General features: G+C 41.2%; 1 protein-coding gene across 1 annotated transcript in view; it reads left to right on the forward strand.

Annotated features, from left to right (window-relative positions):
• Positions 1–17,317: 17,317 nt before the first annotated feature.
• The window catches only part of znf407 (zinc finger protein 407), a 153,096-nt gene continuing 142,427 nt past the window's right edge, over positions 17,318–27,986 (forward strand). Inside the window, exons 1-2 of the mRNA XM_083919194.1 lie at positions 17,318–17,603; positions 17,901–20,153. Coding sequence (XP_083775320.1) covers positions 17,387–17,603; positions 17,901–20,153 — 2,470 coding nt within the window. The 5' untranslated portion in view covers positions 17,318–17,386. The remainder of the gene's footprint in view (positions 17,604–17,900; positions 20,154–27,986) is intronic.

A 27,986-nucleotide genomic window follows, 5' to 3' on the forward strand; every position in this document is an offset into this window, starting at 1 on the left:
GGAAATGGATATAGAGTCATTGTCTTCCTTTCTCAGTCTGTGTAGCTTAAGCTCAGTCTTCCTTTATATTTCTTTTGAACTGTCTCTTGGTAAAGCAGAGAGCTAAATGTTCACTGTCGCTCAAATCGAGAACACCATCACTAACGCCGGGTGATTTTTACCCGAGATAATACACCCAATAAAAAGTACTCGTCATCAAAATACATCACAACATGCCAATACATGACATATTTGAATAGTGTTCTTTTTATTTTAAACTGTGTCATGTCTAACAAAATGAAAGAAAAGCATCATGAGGGGGCCGTATAAAAAGGCTCCAAAATGACTGGAAAATTAGAAATCTGGGAACAAAAAATTCCTAAAAAATACAATTGAAGATGGAAACTTGTTTTTTTGTCCACCCATTCCTGGTGAAGGCTCAGTGTCCTTGGCACATAAATAACACTTTCCCAAGGTAGAATCCACCAAAAGCTACTTTACCCTCTATCACTATTGCTGGGTGAAAATCACCCAAACATGTGCCTGTAGGAAAAAGTGTGTTTTGGATTAGGAAAACACCCGTGCCATCGCAGATGTCAAAGACAATGCTGAAGCTACCCAGAGACCCATGAGACTCAGATTAACGCAGCATAATCAAAATCACATAAATGTATTTGCTTAGGTGAAAGAATGAGGGAGCACCAGACAATAATACTCGTACGCGTTCTTTCTGTTATAAAGTCTACATATTTACAAAAACAAAAATATAATCTTTCATATTGCTATTTCAGTTGGATCAGGGAAAAATAAACAGAATATAAAGACGGGTCAGTTGTATTTTTCTCTCTTTTCTTGTACACAGACATGCAGTTAAGTAAGTTCTTCTCACTCCCAAGCATGAGTGCAGCAGGCGACTTTCCCAAAAAGCTCAGTAACATTATAAACCCTAAGTCCTCCATCCGCTGAACAATAGACTGAAAGAGATCAAGGCACTAAATCTGTTTGGGAAAATCACCTCTGCTCTCTCTCACCCTACTGGACTCTGAAAGGTCCAGTATCACCTGGTTATTTAACAGTGAGGTTCAATGTTCCTTTCTTATTTTTCTATCGATCATTACATTTCTCCCTGTGACGTGAAAAACACTTAGTTATGATCATTTAGGAGCAGATGCCCCTTGTTAATAATCAGACTATTTTCTGGTAGAGTTTATAAAAAGTTCTCTCTCAGAATTGCATCTATAACCTCAGATATGCAATTTTGAGAGAAGCCTTTGCAGTGGTTTAAAATTTTGATCAAAAGAATAGATAATAATGCGGTCTGTCTGTGGGAAACTACAAATTGAATTTTTAAAAATGTATTGGTTCAAGATTCTGTCTTTCTGTCTGGGTAAGATTAAACAATGAAAAGTCTTACATACTGCATAAAAGTTGTGGCGCGGTGTGGTTGTTCTGGGGTGAAGCAGCCCCTTGAGGCTGTGACACACTTAAGCTTTCGGACTGCTGGCCCGCTTTGGTGTTATTCTAGACTAAACACTCAGTAAACCACGGCGGATACAAACATTTTCTTAGCCAGCACAACACTAGAGTGTGTGTGTCTGCGGGGCACGGGGGGGGGGGGGGGGGGGGGGGTAGAGGATTGGAGAAGGAGACAAAGGAAGTGTGTCAGTGAACAAACTAAAGGTTACGCCTCTGTCAACTGAGGCTGACAAATATCATATCCTGTAAATATGATAAAAAGCTCATATCCAACATTTTGGTAAATTATTTCATCTCTTCAAACGTAATGTGATTTGTTTTCCATGAACAGTACGCTTCATGGGCATTGGGCATTTTGAGAGTTGATACCAGAGATGGGAGTTGTGGCTTCAACAAGTCATCTCCATGCCATGTATTTGTTCTGCTCAGTCACTGATCCAGGTGCATTTATTAACTGGCTCATCTCCCTGGCTGTGGAGCTGTGCTGATTGCAGTCAGCTGGTACAGTGACTGAGCAGAACAAATACATGGCATGGAGATGACTTGTTGAAGCCACAACTCCCATCTCTGGTTGATGCTGTATATATAAATCAAGACATCAGGACATCCCCATTTCATTTTGACACATTTCTTCCTTCTTTCAAAGTTCCAGTGAAACTTATTCTAACTTAGATTTTGGAAGTGTAGGAACTGAAACTGAAAGTTGGATTTTAACATTTATTTTTGATTTGATATCTCAACCACGAGCACTACTAGAATCACAAAGCTACACCGCAGTATTGTTCTAATGGTGTAGTTCAGCCCATTTTTTTTGTGGATGCTTAAATATGCACCACCCATCCATTCCTTCTTTCTCCCTTCTCCTATTATATAGACCAGAAATTCTGGCAAGGAATCTGCCTTTGTGGGAGAACCCGATGCAGAGGTCACCACTTCAAACAGGCGTACCGTTTTACACAGATTCCCATGATGCAATATCACAATTGACCACACATGTTAGCAAATCAAAAGCTGATAAGTAATTCTCAAGGACATTCAATGCCTATTAAGTATGCAACAAGAGGAGTGGTGCACGTTTTTTAAAGTGATGCAATAGGGAAGCAGGATTATTAAAACCAGAAAAGGTACCTGTAAAATACCACGGCGATGCTTACTATTATTACTACTCTACTATGCGATATTATACTATACTGTACTAAACTCAGCCTATTCTCATAAACAGGTATATAGGATACCGTACAAAAAGTCCTGCACAAAAATTTGTATATCTTACGAAACTGTGAACCGAAGTCGATTGCGAGGCAGTGATGGACCAGAGGTGTCAGTTAGGTTTAGGTACCAAAAGCCGTTATGTGACTGATTTTAGCCTACAAAAGGTGACGGTTAGGGTTGGGCATGAAAAACACTTGGTTAGGACGTCCGGGACATGAACAGCAACAGGAAACGAACCCCGCTCGCCTGGGTGAAAGTTGTGTTTTAATTTAAATGAGCCACTTGTTTGGTTTTCTTTAACTAATACAGAATGACAGAATGACAGATTTTACACTATGCACTTTGTAGCCTTATTGAACTCTGATGTGATGTCTGTTAGAAAAGTTAGATGAAAAGTTGTTACCTCTCTCTCCAACAGTTGGCCATTTGACAAGGTTTATATCACCATCACCATCATCATCATCATCATCATCATCATCATCATCATCATCATCATCATCATCATCATCATCATCATCATCCTCATTATCATCATCATCATCCTCCTCCTCCTCATAATAATCATCCTCCTCCTCATCATCATAATCATCATCATCATCACCATCATCATCATCCTCATTATCATCATCATCATCCTCCTCCTCATAATAATCACCATCCTCATCATCATCACCATCATCATTATCTGCATCATCATCATCATCATCATCATCATAATCATCATCACCCTCACCCTCATCATCATCATCCTCATCATCAACCCCATAATCATCAACATCATCATCATCATCATCATCATCATCATCATCATCATCATCATCATCATCATCTTCGTCATCCTCATCATCCTCCTCATCATCATCATAATCATCATCATCCTCATCATCATCATCCTTATTATCATCATCATCATCCTCCTCCTCATAATAATCATCATCCTCATCATCACCATCATCATTATCCGCATCATCATCATCATCCTCATTATCATCATCACCCTCATCATCATCTTCCTCCTCCTCCTCCTCATCATCATCATCATAATCATCATCACCCTCACCCTCATCATCATCCTCATCCTCATCCTCATCCTCATCATCAACCCCATAATCATCAACATCACCCTCCCCCTCATCATCCTCATCCTCATCATCCTAGTCATAATCATAATCATCATCATCTTCATCATCACCACCACCCTGATCACCACCTCCATCATCCTCATCATCATCACCATCATCATCATCATCCTCATCCTCACCATCACCACCATCATCATCACCATCATCCTCATCATCATCACCACCACCATCATCATCCTCATCATCATCACCATCGCCATCGTCATCCTCATCATCATCATCATCATCATCATCATCATCATCATCATCATCATCATCACCATCATCATCATCCTCATCATCATCGTCATCCTCATCATCAGCTTCCTTAAAAAGTTCCTTTCATTTCTCCCCTTGACCTGTATGCATGTTTTCATGTGTGTACTCTGTATGTCCATGTCCACATGTGCATAGTGTAGAAGTCTTGACTTTATTGTAGAGTTTCATAGTTATAAAATCAGTTGTTTTACATAGCGACTCCGAATCATTCACATATACACTGTATATACACACACACATAAATTCATATACACTGAGTCATATAGTCTCAGTGATGTGGCTTTTACCGACAGAAAGCTCTCCAAACATCAGCTGTCGAGGGTCTGCAGTCCCCCTAAGCACACTCACCCACTATGAAGAGTCATTTTTTAGTAATCACATGAGTGTGTGTGAATGTGCTTGTGAAGTGTGAGTCCTCTTGCATGTGAATTTAAGGGAGGGAAGCGGGGCAAGTGTGTGTGTTTGGGAAGGGCCGTTGTGGGGGTTTCTGTGTCTGAATGCTTTCTCAGGTTCAGCCCTAACACCAGCAGACGTCATGACACTATAATCACCCTTACACACGTGCACATGTACACACCCCTCACTGCTACGACCTGCAAAGGAAAATAAGAGCATTCAAAGCTGTAGGCGGCGACGTCATATCTCAGACAGGAGCTCTGGATAACAGTCGAGATTTAGTGGAGTCTGTAGCCCAGAAAAACATTTGTCATGGTGGGACATAAAGGTTTTGATCTCCATGTTGATCCACTGTAGTAGTCATTGATATAGTTTACTCTTGTTTTCGGTCTTTGCATCACATGGTAGTGGCAGTGTGGTACACTTTTCAGATATGAAAATATGTGGCTTACAGGATGTACAGTGGGGTATACGGGCAGGTAAAAAGAAAGGAGAATTTCACTCTTGCCTGTCATCAAAACTTAACAATAAAAAAAGTAATTTGTGACACGTTTCAGCAGCGCTGCACCACACTAAAATTTATATAGCTAAACTTAATCTGCATGTACTTCAGTGACACAGATCCAGTTGAAAATGGTTTCCCAGTTAACTACCAGCTAATGCTAGTGCAAGCAGGCTAGCTTGGAAAGCGAAGTGCCACCATTGAAGGCAGATTAAGAAATTTTAAGAAACAAAAATTTTACAATCAACTCTGATGAAGTGAAAACACACTGTGAGGCTCAAAAACCATAACACTGACAACAGCCAAAAAACAGGTTCATGGTTATTTTAATGAACACATGTAGCAGGCATATATATCACTGCGCCTCTATCCCGATTGACAGGTCGTTGTAGCCCCGTCCTAAAGCATACCCTGCTTTATCGTCTATTTTACTCTAAATGGGACCATAAATTACAAAATGAACACCCTGCTGTATTGAAGAAGACTTGAAACTAGTTATTGAGACCATGAACTGATTGGTAACATGTTTACTAAGGTTAATCAAGTGACACAGAATTCTTTACAATGAGACTTCTTTTTGGAGCCAGTGGAGTTGCCCCCTGCTGGACATTCGAAATAACACAGCTTTAAGGTATTTGGCATTTTCAGACCTGGGAGCTATGTCCATTATTTTTAGTGTATTATAAATGTCCAAGAATCTGCTTAGAAAAACAGAGCTCTGGGGTGTCCTGGGGGTGATCCAGTGATAGCTCTTTGCACAGCCATAGTCTCTACAGTGCAAACAGGAACAAACAGGCTACAGCTAAGTGATCCCTACGGCAACCCTGGTGGGGGGCTCCTAATTAGATTTTGCCTCAGGCAGCAACACATCCAGGACTGCCACTGCAGGACACCATTAAAACTATTGAACAAACTCATGTCCATCTCAGCTGTACTTTAACATTAATGAGTCTGTGTTCAGACTGACCTATCAGTCTGTGAAAAAACACAGCCCCCTCTTTTATTTCAATGAGACCACTGCGTTGGCACAGTGGGGTTGCTGATGCATGAGGCATCCACTGAAAAAAGAAGGGTTATCTGGCAAAAACAAAGCAAACAGAGAGACTAAGGTAGAGACAATAAGAGTTAGGTGAAAGCTGTGAGGAGGAGATTATAATAGGCGCATAATGAGAGATGTCAAGAGAACCCACTCAGAGTCTCATTTCTCCTGTCTCTTTGGGTGGGCCTGGGGAGGCACTGAGATTTAAATCATGGCTGTTTGACTGGTGTTATACACAGTCACTCTCATAAGCCTCAGCCTGGAGGATGTTTAGATGACCAGCAGTAGTCATAACGTGCTGAGTTATGCTCTCTGTATTTTATGGTTTTCTTAACAGCAGCCACTCCTGTAAGATCAATTACCACCCTTTTTTTATACACTTTGCTGAAGTTACTATCGTCAAAATCATGGTAATTTAAGTGTATCCAAGGATACACCCTCCATTTTTTCTTTGCGGTAATACTATTCATAAACTACAGAATATTCATTAAATGTTACCAGATTGATGATTGATATGAGGAGTGAAATGAAACACCTCTTGGTTGTAGGTCATGGTAATAATTATGCAGATGCTGAGTGGTTGCGTCACTTTTTAATGCTGTCTGAGAATTGTTGGGTCCTTGAGCTCAGATGATCCAGTGAGCAAGCATAGTTACATGATGTTAAAAGCCTTTTATAACAGCTTGTCTTTACTGTTTGCCCTGTGTCTTTGCTTTAGTCTTGTTGCAAAGCCATCTGTCCACTTTGAGAAAAAATATGCATACCAAAATACTCAATACAAAGGGAAAGACTGAGCTTATCCGGCAAGTGATTGTCCCTATACATGTTTTTGTGGCTTTGCAAGTAGCTGGAGAAGTGAACTGAATTCAGAGAGAAAGAGAGAGAAAGGAGGATTAAGTCTACTGTTATCCAGCCAAAGCTGTTTAAATGGCTGATTTACACAGAAATGTCTCAGAAACCGTTTCTGCTGCCTCTTGCCTTCCCTTTCCCTCACATGCAGACACATAAGTACAAAGTTCAAACACACTCACAAAAGCATTCCCCAGGTGATACCTCTGATTTTGCCTAATGTGGTGTGAGGTAATGCTTCTAGGAAAGGATGGAGAGGTTGGAAAGGGAGGGACGGGGGGTGTCTGGGGTGTAAAAGAGCGAGCAAGCGAGAGACCTTAGAGAATAAGTGTCCCGCAGCTGTGTGGCTCGCATGTGTTGTTGTGTTTGATGCCAGATAACCAAGGAGCTCCCCGCTCATATTCATCATCACACTGTTTCAACTCAGACACTCCCAGTGAGCACAGGACATGAAGAAAGGTCTTGAAACAACTCTCTGATACTTTATATGCGATTTGTTCCGTGTTTATGAAGGAACAGGACAAGCCATTGTACTGCAGGTGTAGTTGTCATAGTTTGTATAACATATCACTCTCTCTCCCCTTCTGTCCAGTTAACATATCACTCTCTCTCCCCTTCTGTCCAGTTACTCTAATCCTGCACCCCTTTTGAACCTAAGGATTTGAACATAGAAAAGCAGCTTCATTTAGATCAAGCAGAAACCTGATCATTGTATCAGCCCTGATCTGGCCCAGATCTGTAGAGGAAATGTCAGAACGTGAGTGATAGGGATTAGTGAAGCTAGTCTGAAGGAATGCTACTGCACATGCCATGTATTTGGGATGCAGGTTTACTACAGATGGGATAGAGGTGCAAGGTGGGACAGCAGCAGACCAGAAAGGAGTTGAAGACAAAACAGTAGAGTAAATTAGATTAAAACAGAACGCAAGCTAGCAAAGAAAAGTCGCAGACTATAAGTGTACATGTAAATGAGTTCACATCCAGGGAAACCGGTGGTGTTCCCTGAAACTCTTTAGATACATACTGGGACTACAGGGTTGTGAGTCCCTGATATCCTCTACTTTAAAAAAAAACACTTTTAGAATCAAAGTCAAAACAATGTGTGTCCTTGAAACCCTCAAACCCAAACATCACTGCCGCCCGCCCATTTTGAGGCTCACCTTTTAAACATGGCTGTGTGTTTACACAGTGAGGTGATGTATTTGGGGGCTGCTGTGACCTCATGGTCTTAAAACAGCTGCTAGTACACTAATGAAGGAAAACACAAGCATACACACTGTACACACACACACACACGCACAAACACACACACACACATAAGAGTTTCCTGGGAGGTGAGGTATCCTCATACTGCAGTGTATATGGAGGGTGGGAAAAGGGCAGCATATGCAGAGTTGTTCTTTTTGACACTGGACAGTTGGCAGGACTCATAAGGTTTCAAGCTACAGTGAGCATGTAATGGTTGGATTTCCCTGCCACCAAATCCTATTTTTAAACCTACAACCTTCCATTTAAAATGCATGCTCCAAAAAATAGGGGGCGGCATTTCACCTTGAATAGAATAATTGAATGATTTATTAACTGTAGCAATTACACTGTTCAAGCCTGTGTACAGGTAGACACACGATAAACCTTGCAATGTCCTCAAAACGGTACTTCTCTGTTTAAGGGGCTGTTGCAATGTACCAGTCGTCGGAGAGTCTAGCTACATCTAGGCTAAGATTTCTCGCTCAACAGAGCACACAGGTGGCGATGCGAGAGGAAGCAGAAGCAAGGCAAGAAAGCAGGGATCCAGGCTAGGCTAAGAGTGGCCTGGTATAAACTTGCTGTACCCAGCATCTTTATTGCCAACGCCCGCTATCTTGTCAACAAGCTGGACAACATGAGCAAACTAGACTTTGCATCTGCCTGTGTTTATTCTCGTCATTCTCCCGTCACATTCACATTCTGTATATAATGTTAGTTCATTTTTTAGAATGCTTTAAACTAAATATCTAGCTACATTTTACACATTGCACCTTTAGGTTAAAAAAACGAAAGTAGAAAGTACATTTGATGTTAGCTAGTGCAACAGTTTTACCTTTTAAGACTAATTTATGCTTCCATTTTGTGCGTAAATATATGTGATGTGCGTTATCAACGTGCTAAACGTCACTGCCCTCATGCTTCCTCTACGGATGTTGGGCAAAAAGTTCTCTAGGGGGCGTCACTCAGATTCAAAAGTTACTTTGATAAAGTTTGAAAAAAAAAGTTTATCAAAACAACAAACATGGCGAAGGCGGAGGAGATAACGTTCCTGCGTCTATTGAGAAGGAGTCAAAATGACTTGCAGCGTTGCAGACGCTGGTGGTCTAATGTCCGTACAGTGCCTGACACTGCGCCCACGATTTCTGGTGGTACTGCGAATTTTGGTCCGTATCGGTACGCATCCATAAGCTTGCAGAAATATGGATGAAATGTATGCAGAGTACTGAAAGAAGGCTCCTTCTGTATCCGTACGTGTGTCTAACGTAGAGCCGTTAGAACGGCATAAATCACAACTACAACCAATAAGCAAGAACAATTTGTGTCTCATTAACAGGTAGAGCAGTAGTTAGCAGGTTGCACGAACACTGCTTATTCTGTATTTTCCTCACGTTGTTTGTTCACAAAACAACAGAGTAAGAGTTTTATGACAAAGACCTGGTGTTATTTGATAGGAAAACTATTAGAAGGCTAAATCCCTCTGTAAGTCTATTTAAAGTCTAATGTTGGCTTGTTTTGTAAATTCAGACTAAAAGTTCCTTACTTGGTATCCCTCTCTCTTTTCCCTTTTACTCCTATTCCCTAAAACATAGCATTATCACTTCCTGGCAAGACCCTTTTCTCTCAAAAAACAGTCTTTGTGAGATGTGTCTCGGGGAGGTTGCCATGGCACCGCATACACACACAAACTGTGCAGCTGTGGCGGAAGATTCCTGAAGTGTGTTACATGTGCTGATTGCTCCCTCTGGTGGGTTAAAGTCAGTCTCTGTAATAGTGAAACTTGTAGCTGAAGAACACAGGGCCAATTTACATGTGCTATGTTTATCAGATATATGCTAAAGGTAATAACATCATAATTACATCAGTAATACTTTAAGTAATAGTATGGTATTTCTAAGAAGGAGTTGGCCAAAGTAAATACTTTGTAATCAAGATCACTGCAGAATGCTATTATTCTCTTTTCCAAGCTTGGTGATCTCATAGAAATTCTACCTCTGACCTGCTTGTAACAGCTCTCTGGAGGGCAGTACCAGGATCAGTTCAGAGCAGAGTGCGTAATGAGTTTCTGCCTTTGTTAATCAGAAGCTGAATAAACACAGATTGCTGCCACAAACCCAATGAAAACCAGAAAGCACATTTGTGCAACTGTTCTCTTAATAAATCTGGCCCGCGGTGTTATTACATAATATTCCATCCTATCAAAGTCCAATAGGCAGTTTCAGGTAGCGTGAACACACTGGTGGCTCAGCAGACTAAAGCACATACATACAAATGTCTAAAGCCCAATCACTCAAGGCAATACCTGAAATCACTCATGTCAAAGGTCACAACTTTGACTTGGTTCTGAACGCTGGTCGACAGCCTCTTTGAGACTATGAACATTTGTTAGAGATGCACCGATCCGGGTATCAGCTCTGATATTGACTAATTAGCTCCATTAGGTGGAGAGATTATATCTCTACGCTGGCCTTGGAACGCCTCGGGATCCCCCAGTTAGAGCTGGTTAATGTGGCCCGGTAAAGGGAAGTTTGGGGTCCCCTGCTAAAGCTGCTGCCCCCGCGACCCGATCCCGGGTAAGCGGTTGAAGATGAGATGAGATGAGATGTTTGCAGTGCACTTGGAGTGATATATATTTTTGCTGCTTATGTACACTTTGTTATTTTTTGTTAATGTTTTGTTTGTTTTTTTGTGTGTACAAACTATTAAAGGAGATATCCCGGAGTGACGCTAACAGTCACTAACAGCCAGATGTGACTAACACCGAATAGCTCGGAGCAGTATGTTGAAGGTTTTAACCACTAATACTGCTCAAAATAACACCAATCTTCAGCAGTAGCATGATAAGAGTCACTACACATAAAGCAAAGAACCAACACCGTAGTTAGAGAACCCAGAGCTTATTAAAAGAGTGTTTTGAAAGACTTACTTCTGGCCGCGGTACCAGCTCCTTACGTAGTAAAGTCCATTGATGATATATTAGGAATCGGTCGCCTCTTCCAATTTATTCTGGGTAGGGATGCAAATTATCAAGTAGTTCATTAATCAATAGCTGTTTCATCATATCGATCGATGATCGATTAATTGATAAGCGCTATTCTTCTGAGAAGCTGAATTTCCATCTGAATAGGTTAACTGTATAGACCTTTTTAATGGAATTCCATTACTAGGCAACAGCCTTGGTCCTTGTTAACTTCCTGTCAGCTGATGTCGTTCCCTTTCACTGCAACAGGAATCTGCTTGACTAGATCGGCTCATTTTAAAGTTAGAGGTACCAAACTCCTTAATAAGAATAGTTAAGGTGCAATTTTATCCTAGCCTAAGGTATACAATAAAACTTAAGCCAGGGAGATGTGAACAGAACCTTTTTCAAAGAAGGAAAAGCACAGGTGTAAATAATAAAATGAATGATTATTGAATCCCATGTAGCTGCTTCCGTTTCAGGAGCCTGTAAATGTACATGCTAGCTCACTGTGAATGGAAGGTAGCCATCGTTAATGTTATTATTCACATCTGTGCTTTTACTACAATGACAAAGAAGACCTATCAAACAGGGTCTGCATAGGCAAGTCCTGAGAAGATGACTAATTAGGCACCAGATTAAAAACACCTGTGTAGATGGACGTGCAGGGTCTTTTAAAAAACATTTAAGGATGTTGACTTTACTTGTGTTTAATTTCGTTTTTTCCCTCATTTATTTAGAACATCACTTGAAGTAGTTACAAGGATGTGAGGTATATGTATATGATTATAGGCGCCGTAACATATGGAAATGTACATGCACATTTATGTAGATGGTTTTTGTAACTGTAACTTGATGTTGTATATTTTTGACATGTTGAAATTCATTTAAATATCATAAGATGATAAACAATACAAGATAATTGAAACTAATGTTAGAGATAACTTTAACGTATCCAGTAAATGTAGTTTACAATGCAATAAAATGTAATGCTTGGAGACAGTGTCAGTGCTTGATCACTGTGTCAGTGGTAATAACATCTATTACAGGGAGGCTATTGCAATATATGTCATATAACTGCTGTTATGACTGGATACTTTCATTATTTCCTAAAAAGTAATAATATAAAAGTGGAAGGCTTAACTGGTCTGGCATTAGAAGTTACTTTTAACGGGCATAGAAGTAAAATGTGAAAAAAACAGCTTGTTGTTGCTTGTCTTGTCTATTACACCATTATGTCATATTTCATAGCAGAAAGTGAGCCCGTTTATAAATGTAAAAACAAAGTAATATGGCTGTAACGAACGTGTGGCTGTCTGGCTGCACGCTGCGGGCTGAGCTGCATGAGAGGCCTTTTAACTGCACATGATGGGACGTCGGGTACCAAGTCTCATTTGAGCTTACAGAAACAAAGTATTTAAATATGCCCTCTGCTTTAGAGAAAAAATAAATAAACAAACGGTTAATATCTCCGAGTCTGAACACAACGTAGCTGGTATGAGAGAGTATTTGTATAGCTTTCTATTTATATAGGTTTTCAGGTTTTTCAAAGAAAAAAATCTGCTAAACCTGCCTGCGTGGCACCGACGATATTACAACACTACACTGTTTCTACCTCTGTGCCAGGACTCCTTCTTGTTGCAAGTTTCCAGAAGTGCAGACACATGAGTTTGATGTCAGTGTTTTTTTTGCAATTCTCAAGTGTCAGAGAAACATGGCAGCATTGATAAAAGGAATCAGTAAGCTCGAAGGTAAACGATTCCACTGCTGATACATATTTGTTATCGGTTCTCAGCTGGTTCTTGATTTCCATCCCTAGATATCTCATTGATATTTTCTTAAAAGCCTTCTGCTCTTATTTTGTCTGAAGCAGAGTGCATATTTAAATTGCATATACCAATATATAATACTGCTTCTCTAAATATTTAGTTTATATATTTCTTTAATTTGTGGATCTGGAACTATAGTTAACTGACTGACTAATTTGAAAGCAACACTTTTTTTTATATTTCATGGCCAAACGTTGCAAGTAGCCGGACGCCTGACAAAAGAGGCGACTGAGGCAGTGTCCACCAAAGCTAGCCTCCTCCCTTTTAATAGACAACTAATGGAGAAAAATGAATGATGAATCCTAATGAAAAATGGGGATGGTGGAGGAGGGGGTATGTGTTTCCAACCATCCATGTCACATAATTTTGACTGTGATGAATTAAGGAAAATTATTGCAAAGTAAACTGTGTATTCATTGCAGGAGGTATCATTTATCACCTCCTGACCTGTCAGACTACTTAATCAATTAATGCCCATGCTTTAATCCATCTTCAGTCTTTCCATAAAGCTTACACTGGACGTCACATGGAAGTGGTGATTCATCATTGGATGACCATTTGAGAGGAAAATAGCCTATATATACACACACAATGTCTCTGTATAGGCCACATGCTGAGCCTACTTTAAATAAATACAATAATTATATTATATTACCACAACATTTTAATGACAGTTCAGAAAGGTAAAGGAGATGGCTCTGAAGGAAACATGGACATTTAAATTATTTAGTGGTTTGAATATTCTGCCTTTATTCTAACAATAGACTAAATAATAGTTTCTTCACAATATAGCAACATTTTGAAAGATGATGTGCATCAGCTGGCATAGCTTTTGTTATGATTTGTATACGGATTTTTGGAACTTAAAACAAAAGCACAACTCACTCAAATGTAGTATTACAAAAATAGCCTATTGCAGAAATGTAACATTAGTCTTAATGTAAACGTAGTTCATCCTATGTGTAAATATATAGTCTCTAGCTTCCTTAGCCACCTCAGCTTCTAGCTCCTAATCAATTGTGATGTCAGTCCTCCAGGTTAATAGACTTTCTTAAACCATGTAATGTGTTTGAAAGCTGCTGTCAATTTCGGCGATAAAACTCAGCCAAAAATACTCAAAAAACAATGGTTATCAATTAATATTGTTTTTCACCTCATAGCTAACTTATTTGGCGTTCACGTATGCAAGGCAAGGCACATTTATGTAAACACTGCTATTTTTTTGACCCCATGGACCTTTCATCTTAAAATATTCTACTCGTTTTCTATTTTAAAAATGTTTAATGAATACAATGGGTAATTATGTTCTCCGACTATAGTAGAGTTATATTAGAACACACATAAAGGACTTGTTCTTTTTTAAACTTAGTATTATTAACAATAATGACATCTGCGGTGTTAAGGGATTTATGTTAGGGTAATTTGGTAAAAAAGTAATTTCTTTTTATAAGACCAAGCACTTTAATTTGCTCAAGATAGCAAATTTAAATGATCATGAAAGAGACAAGTGTGAGTGTGTGTGTAAGTTGGGGGCAAATTGAGCCAAATTTGATCCACAGAGCAACTAACAACTTATCCAACAGCCAGTATTTTCTGCCTGGTCACATTTGACCCGAAATACCATATGCCACTTTTTAAGAGACCTTAACAATTTAGTTAAATGTTGAAAAAAAGTGTTTTTATGTGAAAATAGCTGTTTCTGATAATATCATGAAGCCTTGTTCCGATATAAAAAACTAAGTGGTACTAAAATTGAAAACGGGTCCAATTTGATCATAACACAAAATAAGGGTTAAAGGCTTTTCAGTCTTATAGAAAAATAGAAATGGGGCGCCCATATTAAAGAGCAATACATTGTGTTTTCATTTAAACGAAAATACAAAGTCACTTTCATATCCACGCATGATGCTTTGCCTGGCTCGTCGTGTACTCTGCCGTAAAACCTAACCTTAAATGCATCACTAGAGTTACAATCGGCGATGAAAGGGCCTCCAACGAGTGTTGAAATGTCACAGTGTCCAGTGTGTTGCCTTTACTTAACGTGTGCATCGTCTTCCCCACGGAACCTGAATGCATCATGTGACCGTATCAGCTGATGGAGAAAAAAGTCGCGGGCCGCCCTCTTGTGTGACGCATGGCTCACGCTACGGTACGCCATTTGTGTCTAGCACCAAAAAGCGCGGACAGTGGAAATAGTCGTATAACAAGAGGTAAGTCAAATAGAGTTTTCACCGTTTTACCTAATGATTGCTTGAGTGGTTTTTACTGAAACGATAGAGGACTCTTTGGAGTGTTTTTGAGCACTGTTTCGTCAATATAGAGCACTATTTCGGAGGTCGATGGTAGCCTCCTTTTTGGGCCTCTGTGCTGCCGTCGTTTTTCAAGCCATGGAGCGGTCTAGACCCGCCTCTGTCCTGTTGTGATTGGACCACACAGCTGATGGAGCAATTTAACTGGTCGCGCAGTGCGTACCTCAAAATACAGTTGAGAAACATATCGCTAGTTAGCAAGGTAGCCCGCAGTAATGTCCACAAGTTGACGTGAATTGTATGCAGGTGCAAGAGCCATTTACACCACGAAAACAGCTTTAACGCTGTATATTACACTTGAACACAGGGCGGCTCGCGATGTCGTTGCAGTTTCCAACGTGCAGTCTGAAACATGTCGGCTAACTTAATAATAGTTTGAAGCTAGTACCCGATGCTTTGTAGCGAAACCGCTGCTAACTAATCTATCTTGATAGAGTTGGCAAGTCGACAGTGTTGCTGTTGTGTTGTTAAATGATGACAGAGCTGTGCCGGTGTCAGACAGTATTCGTTATCCGTCCTTGAATGCAGTTTTAAACGGCACATTGCCTTGTGCACAGATAGCTTCATGTTACTTTCCGTTCCCCGCACTGTACCGTAAACGGACCGATTTCCCCTGAAACATAAATTCGTCGACACGAATCAATACCCTTAATGATTCACCTTTAAATCACTTTTCATGTTGTCGGTCAATCTACTTAACGTTAGCGACCGAATAAGCACAGTCCACCTCCGCATCATGTGGTGTTCCTACTGTCAATCTTGTAGTTGAGTTTCACCCAAACACTCAGTGGGTGGCGGTAGTGAGTTTAACGGCACTTCTCAAAGTTGGACAACACTGTCACTAAAAATAATAATAATAAAAAAAATAAAGTGCTCATTGTTTGACCTTAACAGAATCCCCCTGGACCCCTCAGATGGAATTTTATGACAACATCCGTTATTGATTTTATTCACGCACATCCTTCCAATAAAGGGTTAATTAAAGATAACGTGTGTTTTGAATACAGTGAGGAAAATGGACTAAAATGGCCCCCTGTATTTTATACAAGTAATGTAGTGAAGTTGAGAAAATGCAAATAAGGAAAACACAAACAAATGAAGAAACGCATCAGTTTGAGTACACGTAAAAAGAAACGTGCTGCAAGTACAGAAGCAAATATAGAAACACTTCTTATGTTGCAGTGCATTGAGCTGCCTTGGAGACTGTAAAGTTACATTGCATCTTTGCTGCAAAAATATATATATGTTGAGATTGAGACTATTGCAACTGTGTAAAACACTAGAAATATAGTTATTCACATAAATGTTGAGCTAAGTTCATATACTTTACTGGTGGCAATGATTGTAGCTCTAATGTCTACAAGTATTTAGGAATGATTCTTAAACCTGCAATGCCACATGTGTGATGGATTTGTGGATTTGTCTTTCACATTAAATAAGCAGCAACAGCCAGCTCTCATGCTGGTATGTTTTTACTAAACAATGTGTTCCTGGAAACACTAGATGGCGACATTTACTTGTGTTATAGCAGACTGTGTCGTTAAAAGATTTATCACTTTTCAGAAACTTGTCGTTTATTACACAATTTGTGGCAAATGCACTTAACTTTTTTCCCACAATTTTCTTCCATTCACTAAGCTGTGTTTCAGACACTTCAAGACGCCAAAAATAAGTTCTGATTATTTTTTTTCCAGGAGTTTGATCCAGCCTTGATGATAGTGATCAACTTCCCTGTTATATAATTACAGCAGGATATGATATGGATCAAACATTGATAACAGAGAAAGAGGCTTCTGAGGACAAAGTCCCCGATAAAGGCAGTGATGTGGAAATGGAGGAAACTAAAAGCTCACCCAGTGAGACTGCCAAGCCCGATGAAGCAGATGAGGACCTCGCTGAGAGGCAGCAGCCGGACTCTGTACCTGAAGATGGGGTGAACCTCTGCACAATTTGTGGCTTTTCAGCCAAATGTCCAAGATCACTGAAGATTCACTGTGCAAGAAAGCATGGAAAGAACTCAAAGAGTACTAATGGAACTGCAAGAATCTCTTCACTGAGTGAGAATATCTCTGATGTAAATCCAGCTGAAATCCAACAGGAAGTAGACATGGAGACAGAAAGTTCTGCTGAAGTCAATCAAAACCAGGAGTCTGGCGATGATGGGGCAAGATCAGCAGCTAACAACAGTGACATGAACACAAATAGTTCAACTAAAAAGGAGACAGTATTAGACAAACAGAAGGCAGATCAAGAGGAGGCTACCAATACCCAAGAGAGAAGAGTAAGCAAACGAACCCCAAAACCTAAGATGATATATTCCTGCAACTACTGTGGACAAGAGTTTAGGGACAAGTCCCCTCTAGATGTGCATATCCAGAGATACCACACCAAAGAAACCCCATACACATGTGAGTATATGAAATTCTTCAGCTGAGTTAATGTTGAAATCCAGCCTTACCAAGTACATGTTATTCTAAAGATGTTAGTTTGGTCTATTTATGACGAAGAAATGTTTGATCAAAATTGATTTTGAGGTTCTAAGCATCACATGTTATTGACATCTACACTCTGTTTTGGAGGGAATTGTAACCTAATATAATATTTGTATTAGGTGTTAGTTTTAATTTATAAGTAGAAATATACAATGCTATGCTTGCTATGCTTGTCAGACACTTTAAAAAGTGTATCTTTGAAATGTCTTGCAGTTGACGCTGGTGAGAACATGGATGAAGAACAGGAAGCTGAGGATCCTGGCAGCAAGGCAACTCCAACTCGAGTGGCAGCTAAACGTGCGTTCAGCAGGTTCCAGCTCAAGTGTACAAACTGTGATTTTAGGGTTAGCACCCCTGCATTGCTGGAGAGCCATGTTCGCGTGAAACACCTGAACCAGAAGTGGTACCGTTGCAAATTGTGTAACTTCTTTTCTGCCACATTTGAGTGGATGAACACTCACCTGTCCTCAGATGGTCACATGCAGCAGCAGAAAATGGAGAAAAGCACAGTATCTCCCTCATTTGAAGTCTACGTTGAGAGTGTAAGCAGAGACGGTGCTGGACATGGGGCTAACGTCGATGAAACGGCTCAGGTTGCTGGTGGAGAAGCGGTAGCTGCTTCAACAGAAGGAGATCAGGAAACTGAAGAAGCAGTGGAGGCTGCCAAAGCTGCGTTGGTTGAGGAGGAAGATTCTGAGCTTGAATCTCCCAGAAAGAAAAGAGGAAGACCAAAGCATGGGTCCACGACAACTTGTGGATACTGTGGCCTGGTAGTGTCCAACGCTACTAACCTCAGTGTCCATGTCCGCCGCAAACACAGCAAGGAGTACGGCTACAGCTGCACTCTGTGCAACTACAGCTGTGTGACCAAAGGAGACATGGATCGCCACTGTTTCACCAAGAAACATGTTAGACGTGCACAAGAGTGTGCAAATAAAAACCCAGTCAACAATCACACAAGTGCATCACAGCAGGAACCAGAAACAGCACAAGTCCAGGAGCCAAATGCAGAGTCACAGACCAATGAAAAACAGCCCGAATCTGACACCACAGCCTCCAGAGAACACAGTGGAGAAGAGCAAACTCACTCAGACACAAGCCAGAAAAAAACTACATTTGACTCCGTCAATGCTTGCGGGCATTGCGATTTTGTAGCTCAATCAATAGCCTCGCTCCATCTTCACATCAAGAGAAAGCACACCAAAGATTTTGAGTATGTCTGTCTAGCATGTAGCTACTATGCCGTAACGAGCAGGGAAATGTCTCGCCATGCCAACACAGAAAAGCACAAACAGAAAAGTCAGAAATACCTGGAACCACTAGAGAGTGAGGGACAAAGAGCTTCGACACTCCCATTGAAGCTGAAGGAGGTCATTGAGCTCGTTGGGGCAAACTCTAACCCTGAAAGGGAACCGCTTAGCCCCACAGAAGAGTCTGACTCTTGTTCTGATGACAGCCAAGCTACGGAGAGTCAGAACACGGCTGCAACCTCTGTCACCACAGAGCCTGCTGAAGCTGTGGCTAGGGTTGCTGGCAGTTCAGAGGAGAAACAAGCAGAAAGCATAACGACTTCCTGTAGTGGTGAATCCGATCCACTCAACAAGACAATTGGACTTACAGCCCTGGGTGAACCCCAGCAGGCTCCAGCAGAACTTGAGCCTGCAGTGGATCAGTCTGCAAAGCAAGAGAGCCAGGAGAAAGGGGGAAAAGAAGCAGATGAAGCACACTTTAATGCAATTGAGATGACTTTACATTCAAAAAGTGACAGCTCACATTCAGATACACAGATGTCCAAAGCCCTTCCCTTTGATGCCTGCATTGTATCCACGAAGGCCCTTGCTGAACAGGAACAGGAGATGCAGGAAGGTCTGGCTCTAGAGGGCGAGAGTGCTGTGATATGTCTGACTGAAGGAACACCTGTGCCGTCCAGCTTCCCGTCCCCAAATTCTACATATATCAAGAAGATCAAACGCAAGGAAAAGAAGGTGCGAGAGGAAGGAAAAGGAAGCAGCTCCCGCATACGCTGCGAAGACTGTGGCTTCATGGCCGACGGCATCAGCGGCCTCAATGTCCACATCTCCATGAAGCATCCGTCCAAAGAGAAGCATTTCCACTGCTTGGTGTGCGGCAAGTCCTTCTACACCGAGAGCAACTTGCACCAGCACCTGACCAGCGCCGCCCACCTCCGCAATGAGCAGAACAGCGTGGAGGAGCTGCCCGAGGGGGGCGCGAGCTTCAAGTGCGTGAAATGCACAGACCGCTTTGAATCTGAGCAGGATCTGTTTCTTCACATTAAAGAGAAACACGAGGAGCTTCTGAGGGAGGTCAACAAGTATGTGTTGGAGGACACGGAGCAGATCAACCGCGAGCGCGAGGAGAACCAGGGCAGCGTGTGCAAATATTGTGGCAAGGTGTGCAAGAGCAGCAACTCCATGGCCTTCCTTGCACACATTCGCACACACACCGGTATGTTTCTATTTACTCAAACCCCTTTCTCTTGCTTTCTGTATCTCATGCATATACACAATATAGACCTTTCAACGGAATTTCATTGCTAGGCAACACCCTTGGTCCTTGTTAACTTCCTGTCAATCGATGTCATTCACATTCACTGCAACAGGAAATAAACTAGGACCCATTTAGAATGTTTATGTTTACAACTTTGAAAAGGTCTATACAGCGCATACACCGATGCAGTGTGTATATTCTGTAAAAGCAGGTTCAAAGCTGTTATGCCTCATTTTCTGTATGTACAATACTGGGAATGTGTTCATATTGTTTTTCATCGTATCTCCCTGCAAATTTTAATATGTGCAATTTTGTATCACTTTAAACTTATTTGGACTATGGATAAGATTTAGATTTAAAAAAAGTGCATTTAATTAAATGCAATTTTTCATCTTTACATTTTCTGTATAAATTATTTAACCTCCTGTGACTGATATGAGGCCTTTAAATGCTTTTGACTACTTGAAAAGATCAAGTTTAACCAAAAACAATAATCTCTTTTTGTAGATGCTCAGCTATTAAGCCTTTGTTTTTAGGTACAGCCGTATGGAATGGTGCGACGCAGCCTCTTTGGCATCTCCAGTTAATGCTAAGGCTACTATCTACTGCAGCCAGGTAATAGCTGTTTCAGTAGAGGTGAAGGTAAAGACTGATTGAGCGTCAGACCAGTAGGAGAGACGCTAATGGACCCCAGATTGGGATTCCCTGAGCAACGCTTGGTCAGAGACATGTGCGACTCATAATTGATGTGTCCATTACCAAGACTCAGTTGTAATTATAGTCAATAAGTCTCTGTAAATGTGTTAAAGCTTAGGCTAAAAGCATTGGAGGTCCGAAGAGAGGTGGGCTAATAATTTAAAATAATCAATGCAGACGTATTCAAAGCCTTTAATTTCCCTTGTGTCTGTACGTCCATGTTTGTGTATATGTGCGAGAGCACTCGTCTGCCTAGTGAACGTGTGCATATGTCAGCTTTCATGGGTAGCTGATTATCCTCAATCCATTAAGATTTATCTTGTCATTTATAATGCAAAGCAGGGCTGCGTCGGTCAGGGCTTCGGCTGGGAAATGTCCGGCAGGTTAAGAACATGGGGCGCTCCATTACTTTTCCCTGACCATGTGTATTAATTGCTTTTAAAATCAACTTAATGCAGGAACGAGATGTGAGGGCGCCATCAATAAATGCCCTTCTCTGCCTCCTATGGTTCATCCCCCTTTCAGCCCAAACTTTAATGGGACTTTAATTGAAGTCCATGCTCTGTGCTTTACCATGCATGTACATGGTTGTATGTGTGTGCAAAGTGTGTGTTGTGTGGGAGACAAAGTAAGTTTGTTTCCACTTTCAGATTCAGAGACAGTAGATGGTTTGTGAAGCTTTTGTAGCTTTTATTACAAAAACCCAGAGATAATATCCCCTTGATGTCCTCGCTGAATACTGCTGAAGTACTTAAAACAGTGCACTGATTTCACTCCATTATGTCATCATATGCTCATAAATACAATGTGCTAAAAATGAGCTGCCGTAAAATCTTCTGATGTGCTTATACTTCAGTAGTATAAAAGGGATAACCAGTGTATGAGAGACAGAGGAATCATTTCATTTTAAGGAACATTTCCCGTCCTTTAATGTATTATGTATGCCAGTCACCTTGTGTGCCCAAAGTCAGATTGCTTACTGCTGAAATCCGATTGCTTAAAGCTGTAAGGATTGGAGGTTAAAATCCTGATGATTAATGTTGAGCCACCACTTTCTTCTTATTAACGAATGGTCTATATGTATTCATGATTTTACCCTGTGTCATAATTCTTGAGTTTTCAGGTCACTTACTTAGTGTTACTTAAGAAAATGAAAGCTGTGACACTGAGGTCTCAACAGATGGCTTCAAGTCAAGGGCACATTCGGAGGTTTCAAGTGATGAATACTTTGTTTTTTAGGTTTACCTATATTTATTCAATTGAGTTATGTTGTTGTTTATAAGGTTACTTACATTTATACTGTTCTTATTTGTGGAAAGCATCTATTTTTCTTCATTTTGACAACATATGCCAGTTGTTATTATTGCTAAGTTCTCTCATTACAGTGAATTATTCACCTTTTATGTGACGGCCATTTATTCTAGGAGTTTGTTTGTGGGGCTGTGGAGCTGCAAGGTGGGGGTCTGCCAGTTTCTGGGCTGGGAGCACATCCAGATCCTTTTAATTAAGACCTAGTTTTTATTCACTTGATTAATCAGTGAAATCAGGAGAAGGCAGTGGGAGGCTGCACACAGATTTGTCAATTTGTCCCTTAAAGGAAACGTGTAAAGATGCTTGCGTTTTGCCGATGAGGGTACAGCGGGAATTCGCATTTTGAGGTAAATTGGTCACTTTTTCATTGGAGTGAGCTGCCTGACCTCAGACAGAGCCTTGAAGTAATGGGCACACATGTCATGTATGCATGTGCACACACAGGATGTGATGTGTATTTGTAGAAAAAACTGAAAAGTAAAACTGTAGAACATGTATAACTTATAAACACGTGCCTTTGAAACAGAAGTCACGAAGCTCCTTAAATTGTAAAAGTTATTTAGTGTTTCCCCCCAGTATTTGATATTCTGTCAAGTATAGAAGCATTTAAAAGTGTGTTTAGAGCATCATGGTACATTAAAATCTCCAGTGAAAGCAATGACTGCCCCCAGAGACTATATAACTATGGAATTTTGATGACACAAACAACAGCAGAAGGACCAGACGGTAAAAAGCATGTATTTGAAAAGGGTAAAGTTGAGTACAACTGAATACAAGAGTAGTACAAGACTCAAGTATTTACAGCTCTAGATGTAATTGCTGTTTTTCCATGCCAGAGCCTCCTGCTGCAGCCGTCACCATGCAGGCAGTGGAGGGACTGGTGAAACAGTGTGTGCAGAGGGAAGTCTCCAGGCTTCATAAGTCTTTAGATGATCTGGCACAGGACCACAAGAAAGCACTGGAGGACAACTGTTCAGGGAGCTGGGGCGGGAGATCGGTCCAGTCTTCATGAGGACAGCAAGTCTTTCCGACAGACTCTCCAGAGGATGGCAGATAGGGTAAATCCCAGTGGCGACCAGAACTGTAAACAGCGGCTTTAACTCCATCACAAGAGCAGTTTTCCCCACTGCCCACCTTAAGGTGTGCAGTGCCGCAATGTTCAACTCAATTGCCATCATCGCCAAACGGAGGAATTCCACTTCCACTCCGCCGCTACAGCTAATAATAATAATAATAATAATAATACATTTTATTTCTATTGCACTTTACATTCAAAAATCTCAAAGTGCTACAGAGCAGAATAGAAACAACATAACAATAAAAGGTAAAATGAAAAAGAAGTAAGTTAAAAGGAGAACATCTAAAAGACATTTAGCAAAATGGTTTGGTGAACAGGAAGGTTTTAAGGTCTTTTTTCAAGGAGAGATACCTTGTACTCAATTCTGAGTGGGACAGGGACCCAGTGAAGAGATTTCAGCATGGGGGTGATGTGATTGTGTTTGCGTACCCTCGTCCGGATCCTGGCAGCACTGTTCTGGATGTATTGCAGCCTTTGAATGCTCTTGCCAGAGATCCCTATGAGTAGTGAATTACAGTAATCAAGCCTGGAGGAGACAAAGGCATGGAGCAGCTTCTCTGCATCTGCCAGGGTGAGTGATGGACAGATCTTGGACATGTTCCTGAGTTGGTAGAAGGATGTCGTACAGATGTGTTTGATGTGGGTGGCAAAAGAGAGTTGAGGATCCATTTTAACACCGAGGTTAGTGATGAATGTGGAAAGGGGGATGTTTTGGCCGGAGAAGTTGATACTGGTGAGGGGGGATGTAGCTGACGTGGCGTGCCGATTGGTGTGCTTATGTTTTGGAACTGTTCAGCTGAAGAAAGTTTAGCTTCATCCATGCCTCCATCGTCTCCAGGCAGGTGGTCAGTGTGGATGTTGGCAGGGGAACAGAAGAAGTGTGTGTTGTCCTTATGTAAGGCTGTGTGTCATCAGCATAACAATGGAAGGATATTCCATGCCTGCGAATGACTTTGCACAGGGGGAGCAGATAGAGGGTAAAGAGGGTGGGGCCCAGCACCAAGCCCTGAGGGACACCGCAGGTGATGTTGTGGGTGTATGATTTTGCTTTGCCCAGGGCGACGTGCTCGGTTCTGTCGTTCAGCTATGAGGTGGACCATTTGTGTGCATTTTCTGAGAGTCCAATGGTGTACTCCAGGCGGTGAAAGAGGATATTGTGGTCAACTGTATTAAAGACAGCTTCTAGGTCCAGGAGGATTAATAGAAATGGGGAACCAGTATCTGCTTCCATCAGAAGGTCATTGGTCACCCAGACCAGGGCTGTTTCTGTGCTGTGTCCAGGGCGGAAACCAGACTGAAACTTCTCAAAAAAGTTGTTGACTTTAAGATGATCTTGAACTTGTGCAGCAACTGGTTTTTTTTCAGAACCTTTGAAAGAAATAGAAGATTGGAAATGGGCCTGTAATTAGAAATGACTTCAGGATCCAGGGTGGGTTTTTTCAGTAGCGGTCTGATAACAGCAGTGTTTAACTCAGATGGGATTTGGCCGGCCAGGAGTGAGTGGTTGATGAGCTTGGTGATGAATGGAGTGTAATAGAAGTTTAATAGGAACATGTGTATGTGTATGGATTTAAGAGGGTTACATATAGGGGATGGACCGGAAGTAGAGGTGTGAATGTGTTTCAATAAAGTTTACAAAAGAGCAAAAAATATAGTCTACAAAGATATGCTGCGTTCCATAAGTGGTTCAACATGCCCTCGATCATCTCCCCTCAGCACTTGCCCTCGGGGGAATCCTAAGTAACGTTCCAACAGACTGATAAACTGAAGGTAACTTGGTGAGATCGACCCTCTGAGTGGCCTGAGTGATCGAGTGAACAACGATGGTCACTCCAGAGGTGGATATCAACCACAATGCATTGCAGTTATGCATTTGGTTGAAGGGAATACATCCATGGGTAGGTGGCAGTAATGGACGTTAAACTCTGCAATTACTCACCACAAAAGAAGAACAATATGCATAAATAAACCAACTTTTTTATCATCAGTAAAAAACGTAACTACTGTATGTGACATGCTTTTCAGTTTCAATTTTCTATAAATAATATCTTATTATACAGTGAGTTTGTATTCTTAAATGTGTCGGCTTTTCGCCTGTTTAGCAGATAGTTTCTGGAGAAAATATCATTGATGCTTCATTTTTTGCTGAAAAATTACAGGTTGCAGTAAATATTTAGTCTACTTAGTTTATGTATCTATACTTGTGTGGTTTCTTCTCAACATTATCTGTAAACGTATGGAATTAATATTATTTTGAAATATAGCAATAATAATGATCACAAACAGTTTCTGAATCAGAAATAATGCAGCTGTTTTCGGTGCCGACATATTGCAATCATCCGTAGAAAACACCTTCATCTCATTAAAATGAGTCTAAAGGTATTTGTGATTATTAGTAAAAAAGCAGTACAGCGCTAAACCTACAACTGGTGGTGGATCCATGAAAGTTTGGGTTGAAGTGAACAAGGGCAGGTGCGTTTCATTGCATCCCCCGCTCCTCCCCCTGCCCAGTTTCCTTTGTCTCTCCATGTGTCCTCCGTGTGCTGTTTCGTAATACCAAGGGCTGAGGGGAAGTGAAGGAGGGCGCGTTAAACTACTAATGAAACGCAGCTATAGTGACTGTGAAAGGGGCAAGATGGAGGGCTCCGCTTACCGCCACAGAGGCCGCTAGAAACAAGGTATCTCCATTCTCACCGAGTACAAGTTTAAATACAGCTGCATATTTTTCATTTTTTGTTGCTTTTATTTACTGAAGACTGTTCAAAGATGCCATGAAAGATTGAAATGCTGTTCTTTCATATCCTCCCCTCCAGCATGCAGTTACAGTATATTTTTCACATTGGTGCTGATGTGAACAGGTGAAGTTTCTCCCACATATGGTCATGTGGCACTGCATGTTTTAATCCACTCATTACAATGAAAAATAGATGCAGAAATAGTGTTTCAGGCTCCAGTAATTGAAAGCAATGTGACAGCTATATTTGACTGGATATCTGTTTAACAGATTTTGATAACTTATACAGTGCTTTCTGTGTGAACTGTGCTGAACAGTGGGCTACTCTTAAGTGCAATAAAGTGTATATTAGCTGGTTGTATAAAGACAGACATTTATTTCTATGAATTTATAATTATTCTCTTGCAAAACGTGTGTGTGTGTGTGTGTGTGTGTGTGTGTGTGTGTGTGTGTGTGTGTGTGTGTGTGTGTGTGTGTGTGTGTGTGTGTGTGTGTGTGTGTGTGTGTGTGTGTGTGTGTGTGTGTGTGTGTGTGTGTGTGTGTGTGTGTGTGTGTGTGTGTGTGTGTGTGTGTGTGTGTGTGTGTGTGTGTGTGTGTGTGTGTGTGTGTGTGTGTGTGTGTGTGTGTGTGTGTGTGTGTGTGTGTGTGTGTGTGTGTGTGTGTGTGTGCGTGCGTGCGTGCGTGCGTGCGTGCGTAAACATAACATGAGGTTCTTCTCTCCTCTCAGGAAATGAATTAGTCATTCCCTGTCTCATCTGGGATGTGAGGGAGCCACATCGCCCCTATGTGGATGGCAATATTAATTTAACATGACACTGCATTGATGGTCAATTTCAGTTTCACGGAGGCTGTTTAAGTGGAGTGGTGGAGTATTAATGTGATAAGATGTGGGAACTGAGGGACGTTACATCTCTCTCCTTTCTGCCATGTCTCATACTCAGCCAGCCATCTGGACAAATCAGCTCCCCACACGCCTCTCTCTCACCTCAACTTTAGGTTATGTGTGTGAGTGTGTATGAGTGAGAGTGATTGTCTCTCCTTCTGTTTGTCCATGGGTGGTTATGCCTTGTGAATTTGATGTGTGTGTCTGTATGCACATGCATAGGTGTGAGGTGGGGTTCTGAATCTAGATGTAGGTATGTGTAGGTGTGATGGTTGGTGCGGTGTGAGTGTGTATGTCTGTCTTTTTTTTTTTTTTCATGGGTGTTGACGATTGTGTTGTGTGATTAATTTTTTAAGCGTGTGTGAAAGTGTCTGCACATTTAGGTGGGAAGTGTGTTTATGTATAGATATTTTATTGTTTATCTGCCTTCATTTGTTCTTGTGTGGGCCTTTGTGACAGTGTGTAGTGATTTGTGTGTATGTGTGTGTAGTAAACTCGTGGGAACATGTGAAATGAAGAGGCTGGCTTTGCTATTGAAAATGTGTGGACCCCCCCCCCCCCCCCCCCCCCCACACACACACACACACACACCCTCACCCCGCCCCATGTGTTTATGGGCCTTGTTAGCACAGGCTTGCCTTTCAATCTTCGTTACCGGCTTAAAATTCGATGTGTCGTGCTTCCAGCTCACAGCAAGTGAACCGTGTATGAACGAATTAGTAATCTACACAAAGTGCTTAATCAAATCAGCGGCTTCCCCTGGAATAAATATTGTAGAACATCTTGGGATATTCACTGCGAGAGGGTGAGGGTTTGCTCAAAGATGCGTACGTGGATATACCAGGCTGCCACTTAGATTGGAGTGTCGCACTGTGCAATGCTGGCCTGAATGTGGCCCAGTCTGCCAAATAGAATATCCATTTTAATTTTAACTTAATGCATGTAACCTGTGTGATGAATCGTAGGCTTTAGCAAATGTGTAACAAATGATTTGGCTGAATTTAAAGTTCAGTATTATTTCTTAAACCATATGAATAAGCCATAAACAACCATTTTTATTTGCCCAATTCTGAAGGGCCCAGTTCTCAC

This window comes from Echiichthys vipera, assembly GCF_963691815.1.
Source record: "Echiichthys vipera genome assembly, chromosome: 8".
In the NCBI taxonomy this organism is placed as follows: domain Eukaryota; kingdom Metazoa; phylum Chordata; class Actinopteri; order Perciformes; family Trachinidae; genus Echiichthys; species Echiichthys vipera.